This window comes from Panonychus citri, unplaced genomic scaffold (assembly GCF_014898815.1).
Source record: "Panonychus citri isolate SS breed McGregor unplaced genomic scaffold, ASM1489881v1 Contig00049, whole genome shotgun sequence".
NCBI classification, from domain to species: domain Eukaryota; kingdom Metazoa; phylum Arthropoda; class Arachnida; order Trombidiformes; family Tetranychidae; genus Panonychus; species Panonychus citri.
This window is the reverse complement of record NW_026515454.1, coordinates 915,553-929,569: the sequence shown is the minus strand read 5'-3', so window position 1 is coordinate 929,569 and position 14,017 is coordinate 915,553. Positions and strand designations below refer to the sequence as shown.

Sequence of the window (14,017 nt, the reverse complement as noted above, 5' to 3'; positions counted from 1 at the left end):
TTTTCTTTCTTTTCTCTCTTTCTAATAGCAACTAATACCCTCTATTGAGAGAGAAAATGATTAAGGGAGAATCTGAGAGAGAAAAAGAATTTCGATTTTTCTTCTTTAGTTCGAAATTTGTTTGAACAACAATTTGTACCAATCGAAAGAAATTCATGTCCATTGGAAAACTTTTTTATTCGAGAAAAACTTTCAAACGGTATCACAACAATTTCCTTTTTCTGATGATCGAACTTGGAACATGATCAATCGTCGAAGTGGACAAGATCGAATTGGTTCAGGAGCGGGTGGGCAGAATCTTTTTAGAACCATATTACCTCGAGTGTTTTCCATTATCAGGGTATTCTCATCTTTACCGAATTTAATATCGCTAATGGAGGCGATACATTCTAATATAAAGTATTCATCTTTAATTATGTTCGCATCTCCGGGACTCGAGTTTTTGAAAGTTTTATCGACTCGATAGCCGACAGGCGATTGTGTCAATCGAGCTGAAATAATATCGTTCACTTTGACATGAAGATCAAATTGATCATTGTCCAGTTTAAATAATCGAACTGGATAAGGTTTAACTGTTTTCCGATGACCATACTGAGTGATTGACCAGAATCCTTGTTGACCTTTTTAAAGGCGAAGGACAAAAAAGCAACAATTAAAAAGTGACATGTTTCGATTATGAAAGATGAATGAGAAAAAAAAAGTTCGAAGAAAAAATTTACCGTTAAATATTTCGGGATCTCGTTGGGTCAAACTTGGTTCATTTAGGTGTATGTCCATCTTGAAGACGGAAACCTCACCGGGCTTAGAGAATCGGACAACCGGATAAAGTTTCTCGCTAATCGGTAAGTCTAAATCATAAGCTAAACCGAGTGACCTTTTATCTTGAACGGCCGATAATTTGAAAGAATCTGATGATCGGTGGATAATCAATAAAATCTCCGTGACCTCTGGCCAGGGTGAACCGTAATCAGCAGTGGTCAGTGAGGTTTTAATGTTGAACATATTGTCCACCTCTGAATTTACAGGGGTGTAACTTCCGTCCCCGAATTTACCCAGTGAAAAAAATGAGAAAGCCCGAAGTTTATGACCTTTAGCGAATTCACTTTTCGTCGTTAATCCAACCATGGAAACGTTATGACAATTAAATCGCCACCGCTCAAAACCATCGCCTTTAAGTTCATCGTCTTCATCGTCAAATAAAGCGTTGAACACTTCGTTGTTTAGGTTACGATTAAATTCATCGTCACCTTTTCTTTTAATTATCTTAATTGTGCTCCGTTGAGTTTGAACAATATCAGTTAATTCATCAGTGTGATACAATAACCATGGCATAATTAACTCACCGATAATTAGTCGTGAAAATTATAAAACACAATTAAGAGTCAAAACTAAACAAACCATTTAGTATCCAAACAATACAAGTATTTGTTAATCAACTTTAAATATAATCAGGAGATTAAATTTAAATGATTAGAGGAAAATAAGAGTTAATCAACATTCAACTTGACCAGTGGTCAACAGTGTCATAAGAATTACTATTAAATGATCAGATGAAAACATAATTGTAAAAAAAATCGTTCTCGTTGGTTAAAATTAGTGAGTTTCTATCGATTAGAAATTAATTGTTAATGATTTCGATAATTTAGTAATTAGAATGTAATATTAATTTTAATTTTCACCATTAGTAACAGAGATACAGATACAATTGATTTCTGCTCGAAATTTGATCATTTAGATTAGTTTGTTAGGTCGAGGAGAAAACAAAACGATTCGGTTCGAGTTTGAACATTAGCGATTTACTTTCCACTTCCACCAGCACTGGAACCAGCACTGGAACCACCACCGGCTCCAATACCTCCTTTAGCACCTCCTTGAGAGCCCATACCACCAGATCCAGCACCTTCACTTGCGGCCCCAGCTCCAGCTCCAGCACCAGCACCAATGCCACCACTGGCACCAGCACCAGCACCAGCACCGCTCTCGGCACCACCAGATCCTTGTTGAGCCACAGTAGTTGAGATAATCATTGACACGATCAACAATGAAAAGACAATGGAGTAAATTTTAGACATTTTTTTTATTAATTTGATGATTTCACGAAACAATCACAATCAGAGATTAACAATTAATGAACAATTTACACCAAATCAATCATGTCTTTTATACAGTTAAATTATTTTAATTGTTGTCAACTATTGAATCAGCTTAGAAATCAATTTAACTTGAAATGCTAATTGTTTACCTTTAATTCATAATTAATTGTCATCATATTGATGATGATGATGATGAAAACCTAATTATCTTACCATTAAAATGATTAACTAATTGAAATTTAATTGCTTCTCAAAATAGTGGATTGAATAAACTTTATTCAATAACAATTAACTCAATTATCATTTAAATTAATTGTCCAATTGGAAAATAAAACAAATAATGATGATACTGAGAAGAAAAAATCAACTGATTTAGTTAAACAAACTAATAATACAATTAACTCAATAATTACTCGATTCTGGTAATTTACCTTCAATAAACCAGGAAGGTATAAATTGTTCAATCGACTGATTTAACTTGAAACAATTAAGGTTTGCCCGATTATCACAAGTAATCTTGAAAGGCACCAACTCTTCATTGACCATTGATTTGATTAAACTTAATTGTTGGACAAAATAATCACCACAGATACTAAAATAGTCTTCATCTTGATCCTTTTCGAGTTGATTAGCACTCAAAGTTTCAACGTAATCCAATTGATTGTTTCTGCCCTTGAGGCCACAAATGATTTTATCGTTACCACTGAATTTAGCTTCGGCTAACCAATAGCACTTTCGTTGTATCCAATACCAACGATAAGAATCCTTGCTCCAAATGCTGGGTCTCGATCTGATTTGAACAGTTTCCATTTCGTCCAAAGGTTTATCGAATTGACTTTTATCGGCAACACAATGAACTCGATCAGAATACAATAGAGTTAAATTGTTAATTCTTAATTTGTTTACCGTATAAAAAGAATCGTGATTACCATTATCGTGGCTCGATTGTAAATTGGAACCAGTAAATGTACAGGTCAGAATTTCGTACAGCTTATAACCAGCATATCGACCGTAAAGCCGATGAACCTTAAAATCTTCCTTACACTGACCATTGTCCATTTCGTTTAAAATTATTACCCCTCTAACTTTAACTGCGATCATTGTCCATTTATTTTCATTGTAAAGTAAATTGACCATTAAAGTTTTCAATGATCGAGATGAGTGACAAATAAAATCACCAATAAGTCCAGAATTTGAATCGACGGTCAATTTATCGATATTTTCAATAATCCATTGAAGGATATGAAGTTTTTCACTGAAAACTCGTTCCCATTTCTTAATCTCTTCGAAGCCTTTAGTTAGATCAAATCTTTTAATCTCATTATAATCTGGACACAGGTAAGTTAATGATGATTTATCTTCATGATAAGTTTCCGATTTACCGTCCGGACAAATGTGACATGAAAAATATCCCAATCGTTGAGGTCTTCCGATGTTCATTTAAATTTAATTGTCTCGCTAATCTTATGATTTACTAATTATAACGGTTTTAAATCCTGTTAGTCTCACTAATTACCAACTAACTGCAATCGGGATAATAAATTGATTTGAATAACACTTTATTAGTATCTTGGAGCACAATTAACGTTTCCATTAACTGATAATTAAATTTTCTCTGTGTATAAATAGGATGGAATCAAGATAATTGTCAACTTAATTGTGTTTGTTATTTGACCGAGTAACTTGATTGTTTAGTTTTGTCCGATTTTCTTAATTTTTTTGATTTCTTTTCAATATGAGTGAGTTGATTAAGATTGAAAGTTCATCGAGTGATTTGAAAACTGATTCGAGCTCATTAACTCAAGATGATAATGTTGACCAAGTTGAAACTGTTCATGATGATAAAGTAACTGATCTAACCGAGGGTGGGGATAAAGTGCCCGTTAAAACTTCGAGTGCTGGACGATTGGTCGTTCGTGAATATGGCGACATTAAAATCTCGGCCATGAATTTGAACTATGTTTTCGATACTTATACGAATTTCGATAAGCCCAAGTTGATCGGTTGTTTTTCGTGTCAACTTAATGAAGATGGAAATTCGGAAACTTATCATGGCGATAAATCATCTTTAAGGTATTGTTGTTTCGATCGATTTGAAGATTATATTGACATTGATCTTTTGGAAAGTTATTCGAGAACCACTTTGATCGGTCGTGTTCCTGTCACCGAAATTCATGTGTTACGATGGATCATCGATAATAGTGAGTCTCTTGCAGAGAATCAAGAGACTGGTTCGATTGCTGATTTTATCTTTCATTCGAGAGTAATAAGATCGATCATGGCTACACCTTTTATTCCGAAAGACGATTGGACTCTTATCGCTGTTAAGGTTCGAGGGTCAATTATACTCGCTGAATTGGACACTGAGCAGAGACGAAATGATGTAAAATATCAAATTGAAGATCGGCTTAAGGGTTCATATGCTGGCTACAAATTTTTGGAAAAGCTAACCCGTTATCCCGATGGTAGTCGAGCTTCGACCGCTTTTAATGGTGCTCGCGATTCATTTTACACGGTCACTCGATCTAAGGTTGGAGGTCACTCTCTTCTCTATTCCAATCGAGTTGATTGTATTGTTGATGAGAATCAATTTGAGAAACCACTTGAACAAATGAAATTCGCTCAGATTAAAACTCGTGGTCACAATTGGAACGACAATAAAAACACTCGTCGGCGTTTCTATCAGAATCGTATAATCGGCTGGTGGACCGAAGCTCTAATCTCGGGAATTGACACCATCATTTGTGGCGATAAACGGCCAAACAATACCGTTCAAAAAGTGTCTCAAATTCAGGCCAATTCTTTACTCCAAAGGAGCAATCAGTGGTCACCATCGACTTGCGTTCAGTTTCTCGAAAAAACTTTGACCTTTATCAAAGAAATGGTCACTGAGGAACTGACCGTATACAAGATCATCTGCGATCCACACACCGGGATTAAGGCTCGAAAACTAAGCGACCCAGTTGACAAACACATTCCCTCCTGGTACATTAATGGACAATCACCAAATGACCAATAAAATTTTTCGATCCTCCGATTGATCTAATTGCCAAAATTCAATCTTGAAATTTACCTTTAATTATGACTTGTTAATGTTTTCTCATTTCTTTGTAAATCAATGTCAACCTTAATTGCTCTTAATTAAACCTATGCAAGAATAATATGAAATTAGAATTTCTCAATTTAATCAACCTTGACAACTTTTAATTACTTTAATCAAGTGACTTGATTCAAGTCAATGCCAATCTAATCAAAGTAACGGTTTTTTATTATCATTTCTCAGAAATGATCAAGTTGATTTCTAAATTTTTTTTATAACATTACTAAACCTATGGTCTAATCAATTAATTGCTAATTAATTTTTTCCCACGTTTAACAATTTAAACCTTTGGTCTATTGGATAATTGGTTATGAGGTAAATCACCAACTGACCCAACAAGTTAATTAGCTTTTGCACAACAGTTACCTCATTATCACTTGATCTTTTGACTAATTATTATAATCATTAAACTTGAGAACAATTTCAAATTTATATTCGCAAGGATCAAAGACCAATTAACTGACTTTTTTGAAAATTAATCGAATTTTAGATCGATTCTATTCGATAGTTGGATTAATTGGAAAGATAATTAATTATTGTTCATCATTTTCTCATCAACTCTTGAAGTGATTAATAGTAGTAGAAAACTGCCTTCTCCGGCTCAATTTCAGCCAAGGCTGAAATTGATCCGAAGAAGGCAATCATATTAAAAAAATTTAATGCAAATACTTTTTAATAAATATTTCAATCGACGTTCATTGAATAAAACTTACATTTTTAAATAGTTTTAAAAAGATATGGATGATGAGCTAACAAAATAAATAGGATACAGAAATAGCCAGGCCATTGATTGATTACCTTGATATTTTTCTGTTGAATGTGTGAACCCTTTTAGCATTTCTTTCTAAAAGATAAAATATTTCCTTCTTTGTCTACCAAAAGAATCAAAAATAGTCCTGTTCCATATTTAGTAAAGTGAACTGCTGTCCAATGTGTTCCTGGTTTATAACTAGGATCTAAATTTATAATGAAACTTTTAGGTTTTTAAATGTAGTCGGTAATCGATCATTCGGAAGACTCCACCAAACCATTTAATGTTTTTGAGTATAGAAGATATTTCAAAATTACTCAACATTTCAATAATCAATTGTAACCTGTCTATCTTTATCTATAGTGATGAGATTGTCAAACTGACCAAATACAATAGCTTTAATTGAAGACGAAAGGCTTTTACTAAACCATCTCAAGTCGTACTTTTCCTCGTTTGATAAGTGATAAAACACCAACTTCTGCCCAGAGGACCTCCTATATCAAACGCAAATAGCACCTTTCCTTCTTATATTGATCATAAGTTATCTCTATTTGTGGAATTCCTTCATCTTGATTGAGAGCTTTAAAAGACTTAGATATTCTCTCATACAGTTACCTTTCATGAAATCTGGTTTATAAGGAATACTCAGGTACATTATTCCATCAATGTTCAAACAAATATGATTTATATTAAAATTTTCAATTTGAATGGATCAAAGTTAATATCACCATTGAGTGCTTCTTCTTTTACAAATCCTATAACAATTCTTTTAGGTAATTGACCAACGAATAAGTTTTCAATTGTCATAGTTGAAACGCCTAATGGAATAGTGAAGCTTTTTGTGTCCGCTCTTGTAATGAAGTATTTAGCGGGATGCGTTTCGAGAGTTTGAATTATTGAAGCTTGTATCAGGAAATAGTTTGACACGCTTTAAATGTAAAGAAAAATTTGATATTTTTTGAATAACTAGCCTTATCACCCTCTTGTGATTTTAAAAGAGGAAATGAGGCTGTACTTCGAGTAAATCTGAAAACTAAAGGAACCCCATTTATTAAAAGTTTATCTTGTAAACAAATAGGTAGATGTAATCTATAATAAAGTTCATATGTTGTATCTTCAACAACGTCAGTTTCATCTTTTAAAAATGACTCATCAATGTTAGTAGGGTATCTATAGAGTAAGTCTTCTAGAAAGGCTTGATAATGGTACATATTATTAGCTAGTGAAGTGTTTGTTGATCCTAGATATAGATCAATCTGTTCGAACAATGCATTACCGAAATTCGATACTAACTTTATTAAATTCTTAGTATTTACAACTTTGTCTTTCTCTGTCAGTATATTTATATTCATATGTAACATTGTAGCACTAAGATCTGTAAAGTCTTCTGATGCTGGAATCACTAACTCATATGTTCGAGAAGACTCTAAACTTGCAGAAGGTCTATAGTCAGTTTCGTAAACAGAGTCGATAGCGACCTGTGTGGGGGGTACATTGAAAATATCTAGTTCACTTTTGTTAGCTGGAACAGATGAGGATGTAAATATTCCATTATGAAGAAAATATCTTTTTATTCTAGCCTTCTTAACTGTTTTCTTATATTGTTTACGTTTTAACCCTTTTCCTTGCTGCTCAAAATAATTCGAAAGTTTATTCAAAGAATCACCAGCAACCTCTTTTATACCTTTAGCTCTTTCTTTAAATGCATCTTTAATGTTTTCTTATTCAAAATCTTGACCGATGTCAACTCCAGTTTTCAATACATGTTTCCTAAAAACTTTAAAACAGGAATACCAAATCTCTTGAATAAACTCCCAAAACCATAACCTCTTTGGTAAGGACTACCGTGAAAACCGATATGTCTGAAAACCATTTCCAGTTTGAGAATGATAATAGTTTCGAAAATCTGAGTCACAAGCATAGACCTTGCAGAAGCATTTTTAATTAAATATCAAATGTTATAATTCATCTTAATTTTCTTATACAATTAATTACGTTTTATATGTAACCCTACTAATACTCTTCCAGAGTTAAATTTAACAAGTTCACCCATTTCATCAGAAAGAATGAAATTTATATCTTCAATTCTGTTTGATCGTACTGGATAGTAAAAAGGTTTCAAAAACTTTTCATGAACCATTTCAGATTGTATACCATATTTTAGGAACAACTCTCATTACTCTAGCAGATTTATTTCCAACAAAATGTTCATCAACTATATCTGAATGAATAAACATTAAATGTGATCTAAAATTCAAATTGCAATTTTTTGGTGAAGTAAAAGCCTTTTGTCCTCCATTGAAGGCTTCAATCATGGTTAAATAGCTATTTGCATCAAATCCTAATGCTGAAATGAAATTAACATCAGAAAAGTATGGTGTGAAAATATGTTCTTTGTGACGGCCCGGAAATACAATAATTTTGCCATTATGATGAGTTAATCCAGGAACTGTCATTTTTGTGTCTATTCCAATCTTAGGTTCGCCTTTCTTATCTTTAATCATTATTCCAAGTTCAGAAAGTCTTTTCAATAGTAGATTTTCTTGATTTTGTAGTTTTTGTCTTTCTACTTCAAGCTCTTTAAGTGACTTTTCAGTTTCTTGTTGTAAACGGGCACTCCTCTCTTTTTGATTTTGTATTTGAGATAAAAAATCTAGTTCTCTTCCTTGTAACCTCTGAATTTCAATTTTAAGAGCCTCTTGTTCATAATTCATTGTCTGAATTTGATTTTTGAGCTGCGTTTTTTCACTTTTGAGGATATTTATTTCTTGTTGTGACTTATGAATTTGATTTAGTCCATTTTCTTCTTTGATTTTTAGTGAGGACTCTAGACTATTTTCATTTTGCTTACATGTATTATATTTCATAGTGAGTTCACTGATTTGTGTGTTTGTTTCACTTTTCTGACTTTTGTAAGCTGATTCAGTTTTCTGTTTCTCTTCTGTTAGTTTAACTATTTGTTCATTTAAATTATTTATTTTTGAATTGAGAATGTCACTTGATTCGTAATTATTTTTGACTTTTCCTTCTAAATCTTTTTGTATAGACGACTTTTCTAATAATAGTTTTTCTAATTTTTCAGATAGCAATTTATTACTTGCTCTGTATTCTTCATTGAGTTTGTATAGTTCTTTACTTTTCTCATTTATCTTAGCATCTAACTGTTGATTTTCCACTTTAACTGCTTTTAACATGTTTTTATTCTCTTCGTTTTTCTTATGAATGTCAGTAACTTGTTCTTCTAGTTTTTTGATATGCATATTTTTTTCTTCTATTATTTGTTTATTCTGTTTTGCATCCTTGATTAGATCTTTATCTTTCATCTGCTTTTTCTTGATTTCTTTTTTCAGATTATCTAATTCATCTACATATTGTCGCAATGAAGAATCTAACTTATTTATCTTATCTTGTTTATCAGTCGATTCTGTTTTATACTTATACATTTCTTGTTTCAAATTTTCAAGAATAGTCTGAGTAGTGTTTTTTACTCTCTGTAATAATCTTTCACGATCTTCTTGAGGTAATTGATTAATTTTTTCTAGAGTTAAATCTGATAAGTCAGGACTGATGGTCTGATCATTAGTTGATCTTTTAACCTTGTTTTCATTGCCTTCACCTTGATCAACAACAGATAAAAATAGATTCATGAAAGCCTTATTTATGTTAGAAATAATAGTATTCAAATCATCGTTAGAATCAAGTTCAACTTCTTTAGACAACTTATCATTTAAACCATGTGTAAGAAGTTGAATTGTTAGTTTACGTTTAGACGGCTTAACATCAACTGGATAAAAGATTTCTTGTATACCCACTACCCATTCTCCATCTAACATAATAGGATGAGGCAATTTATTGGAAAATTTAGCTAAAGTATTTTCAGGGAAGTGTTCCATCGAAGAGTTTGAAACAACTTCTATAAAATATTCATCAGGTTGATTCCACATTTTCTACCCAACTATTGAATTTATCAGGATATCCTATCCACTTAACAAAAAACTCTTTCTTTTTGGTTTTTTTATTTATGCGTGTTTTAAGAACCTCAACGTTGAAGAGATCGCCTAGAATTGCGGGACAGAGCTCGTAATGATAGAATAAAGATGTTATAAATTCACCAGCAGTGTCTTTCAAACGGTAAATATATCCTTGATCGGTTTTCTTAACTTTATAAATTTCAAAAATTTCTTCGCTGAAATTATTTGTCGCACCTTTTTCAAAATGTTTTTTACGTCTACTTATACGCACTTTTTCTCCGATGGTGTATGGTTTTTGTAAGCTTTGAGCTACTTTATGAGTTTTTCTTATATTAATTATTGCCTGAGAACGAGTTTCTTCTGTTACAGAAGATGGAGCCATTTGTATAGTTCGATGATAAGACTCGTTATAACTTTTAATCAAACTTTGAAGGATGTCATAATACTTGTGTGTATTGCTATAAAATAAATATCTATATAACCTTGTTCGTAATGTTCTATTGAATCGTTCAACTATTGCACATTTGATTAAATCATCTGTTGTTGTAAAATGAAAAATATTCTTCTGCTTAAAAAACTGTTGAACATTTCTATTTTTAAATTCAGCGCCTTGATCAGTCTGTATTTTAGTAGGTACCCTTCCCATTGAAAAAATCTTTTTGAAACCGTTTATAACATCATCACTGGTTTTTGATTTTAAGGGGACAGACCAAGCATAGCGACTCAAACAGTCGATTACATTTAATAAATATTTACAACCGTTATTTGATTTTTGAAGCCATGAAACATCCATCAAATCAGCTTGCCATTGTTCATCTATTGACGTCACGATAATTGGTAACCTTAAAATTTTTCTTTACTTGTTTAAATAAATTATATGTATTCTGTTTTTCTAACCAGCTTTTAACTTTTAAATATGAAACACTTGGGTATTTTTTCTTAAGAGCTCTATATAATCGATATACACCTCCTAAAGCTCCCAGTCTTTCGATAGAGAAGTATTCATCTCTGAAAGCTTCTTCCATGTTTCATATGATTTTCCTTTATCACCAAATCGTCTTAAAGCAGGTGAATTATTAACTTGATCAAAAAGATAAGGTAGTTTCTCAATTTCTTGTATAACACGCTCCGTGCCTATTGGTGTAGCCATTTTCTTAGCTTGTGTAGTCTTAAACAAACATAAAAAATTGACAATTCTTTTTATATTACTATTATGATACTCACTTCCATTAGCTCTTAAAACTTTTCCATCTATTGTCACTAATGAAGGAATTTCACGTAATGCTTTTTCTAAATCATAAGCTCTAGACTTTTGCGTTGATTCTGAAGTTGAAACAGTAGAAGATGGAATTGGTGTTGAAGAAAAATTGTCACTATGACTCGGCTTGTTCGTAAGTGTTTGTGTTTCAGGTTCAAATGAATCATTCAGGATACTTTCAAATTTCTGATCATCAGAGATTTCAGACCAGTTAGATGTTGAACGCTCTTTTTCTAATGGTATATTAGGTTTTTCATTTATCAATGTATTATTCTGCTCCTTTTGACTTTTTAATATATGTTTTAATAACGCATTATTAGCTATCTTTACTTTAGTTGCATTATCCATATTCATAGACATAATTTTTTTCATAATGCTTGTATCTAATACTTGACATTTATTTTTATATTCATCTTCAGATATTAAAACCATCTTAGTGAATGCATTCATTTTATGAACTTTTCCGTAACTACACTAGCTAGTAATGAAATCGCTGGTAAAAGTAATGCGGGTAAAGCACCACCGTGTTGTAGTAAAATTCTTTTCGTATTTTTGAGAGAACTATTTTTAGCTAATTTCCTCACAATGGTTTTATGTGGTTTGATTTTTTTCATCTGTTTTTTATTAAGTCTTATATTACCTGTAAGTACATTTCTGGAAATTTCATTTATTGTTTTATAAACTTTTCTCGGACATCCTTCAATTATTTTTCCTCGTTTACTTTTTGAATGTTTCTTACAGAGTTTTTTCAAGTACGGGTACATTTCTATTGCATCAGAAACAGCCATAATTTAAAGATAAAATTACACCGGATTTTATGTTAGATAATCAAAAATTGTATTTAAATCTTATATAAACTAAATTTGATACACAGTTATATACTCTTTTTCTTCCAAAACATTTGTTAGTAGTCTTACTTCTTCATGTGTATCATTTTTCATATCCAAAAATAAGTATGTAAATGGTTCTCTAGTTGCATCTTCAAACACAGCCTGAAATTTTCGTATGCTTCCTGGATAAATTTGACGACCAATACTTGTAGCAATAGATTTATTTCTTGGATTTTTGAATAAAACGATATAGTTAGCATTCAGTGTAATATTACGAATTTCACTTCCTTTTATAAAAAAGTTTTGCATTACTAATATAATCGATAGATTTTTATGATGACTACCTTTTGTAAAGAGCTCTGATATTACCTTACTATTAACTGATTCATGCATAAGATCATCAATGATAATCCATTGAGGACTACTACCATCGAATTTATTCAATAAAGTTTCTGAAAACCCATGAATGAATTTAACAGAAGGTAGTGTATTAAATAATTCTTGATATTCACTATAGAAGTAAGTAATCGTTTTAGGTTCTGGGTATGAGAATTTTGATGCTCCCTCGATTAATTTTTTTAACCAAAAAGTTTTTCCAGAACTTGTTGGACCAGCTATTACCATTGTAAAGGGATGCTTTAAATAAATTTGATAACCTTCCATTATTAATAAGTATATAATTCATTGTAAATTTATTATTAATAAGTTCTTATACATTTTTTTTCTGAATTAGTCAATATTTTTATATATTTTTTGAGTTTCAACCCAAGATTTTAGCCACATTACAATATTTAATGAGCATTTCATTTTATCATTATAATGAAGAGGACAAGCTTGTGATTCTCGTTTAATTATAGACCAGGTTGCACCAATATTATTAAGGTTTATTCTAGGGATCATGGCATCTCTTAGTACATCTTCAGCTTCTCTTGATTTGCAAGCGATTAAAAACTTATCACAATCAACTCTAGCCTTATAAAATAGCTTTAAAAATGTTGATACTTGATTTATATGCATATGTGTTTCATCTGTTTCAAATTTCAAACCATGAGTAAATTTAAAATTATAAGAGGCTTGCTTCCTCTCAGATTCATTCAAAGTTTTTAATTGTAACCCTGTATATACATTTAAACAAATCAAAGTGTCGTCGGCAAGTACAGCTATCTCACGTGGGTAAAATTTATTATTGCAGTAATACCCTTGAACGTCTAAAAAGGCACAAATGTTATTCATCATTGTGAATTTGATAAAATCTTTTGTGAAATAATGAATAAGCTCGATCCAACTGTTCCAAAGATTTCGCCCCAGTTAGTATTAATGATCCTTTAGGGTAATAAATAAAGGAAACCCCGTCCTCTTTCCAATTCAATGCCGGAAATAGTTCAGGTTCATATACAACATCCAAATTACTTTCAAAGATTTTTTTCGAGCTTATTGGAATAGCGAATTTTTTACTTGCAGTAATATTAACTATCTTCAATAGAACAGCTTCTGGAAAAGTCTTATTGACAAACTCACTTGTTTCTTTTTCAGTTTTGAAACCAGTTGCAATGAATTTTCCGGATCCGAAAACCAAAAGTCTACTTCTTCCAGATCTATAAATATCAGCGTTGAACTTTTTCTTTTTTCCTGATTTACCAACGATTGAAACTTTTTTATTCAAATCCCACAATGTTACAATATTACAAACTTTAGGACAATCAAGTGAATTAAAAAACATTAAATATTATATAAATATAAATAGTTGAATTGAGATGTTAACACTTAACACTTGTTGAAACGAATGTCGGTTAACTTTGAGTGATTCGTTCTTATATGAAACATAAAGACAAAACTGGTTTATTTATCTATTTGATCTTTCTCACATGAATGATTTTGAGTTAAATAATGTCCAAACGGTAGTGTATCAATTCCATTTTCCAATAAATAGCGCTTATCATCAAATGGGTTCAAAGCTAGCTTCCTTGTCTGGATTGTGCTTATTATATGACGTAAGCTTCGAATAGAACGCATA

General features: G+C 31.6%; 3 protein-coding genes across 3 annotated transcripts; 1 reads left to right on the top strand and 2 right to left on the bottom strand.

The window, feature by feature from the left end:
- Positions 1 to 5: 5 nt before the first annotated feature.
- Positions 6 to 1,564, bottom strand: LOC128385483 (uncharacterized). The gene is made up of 2 exons (XM_053344359.1): positions 720 to 1,564; positions 6 to 620 (listed from the first exon to the last, which is right to left on the bottom strand). The coding sequence occupies exons 1-2, from the start codon at positions 1,330 to 1,332 to the stop codon at positions 193 to 195; spliced, it is 1,041 nt and encodes a 346-aa protein (XP_053200334.1). The 5' UTR covers positions 1,333 to 1,564; the 3' UTR covers positions 6 to 192.
- Positions 1,565 to 1,649: 85 nt separating this feature from the next.
- Positions 1,650 to 3,534, bottom strand: LOC128385484 (uncharacterized). Its single transcript, XM_053344360.1, has one exon. The coding sequence runs from the start codon at positions 3,531 to 3,533 to the stop codon at positions 2,496 to 2,498; it is 1,038 nt and encodes a 345-aa protein (XP_053200335.1). The 5' UTR covers position 3,534; the 3' UTR covers positions 1,650 to 2,495.
- Positions 3,535 to 3,707: 173 nt separating this feature from the next.
- LOC128385482 (decapping and exoribonuclease protein-like) lies at positions 3,708 to 5,524 on the top strand. The gene has a single exon (XM_053344358.1). The coding sequence runs from the start codon at positions 3,829 to 3,831 to the stop codon at positions 5,110 to 5,112; it is 1,284 nt and encodes a 427-aa protein (XP_053200333.1). The 5' UTR covers positions 3,708 to 3,828; the 3' UTR covers positions 5,113 to 5,524.
- The last annotated feature ends 8,493 nt before the right edge of the window (positions 5,525 to 14,017 follow it).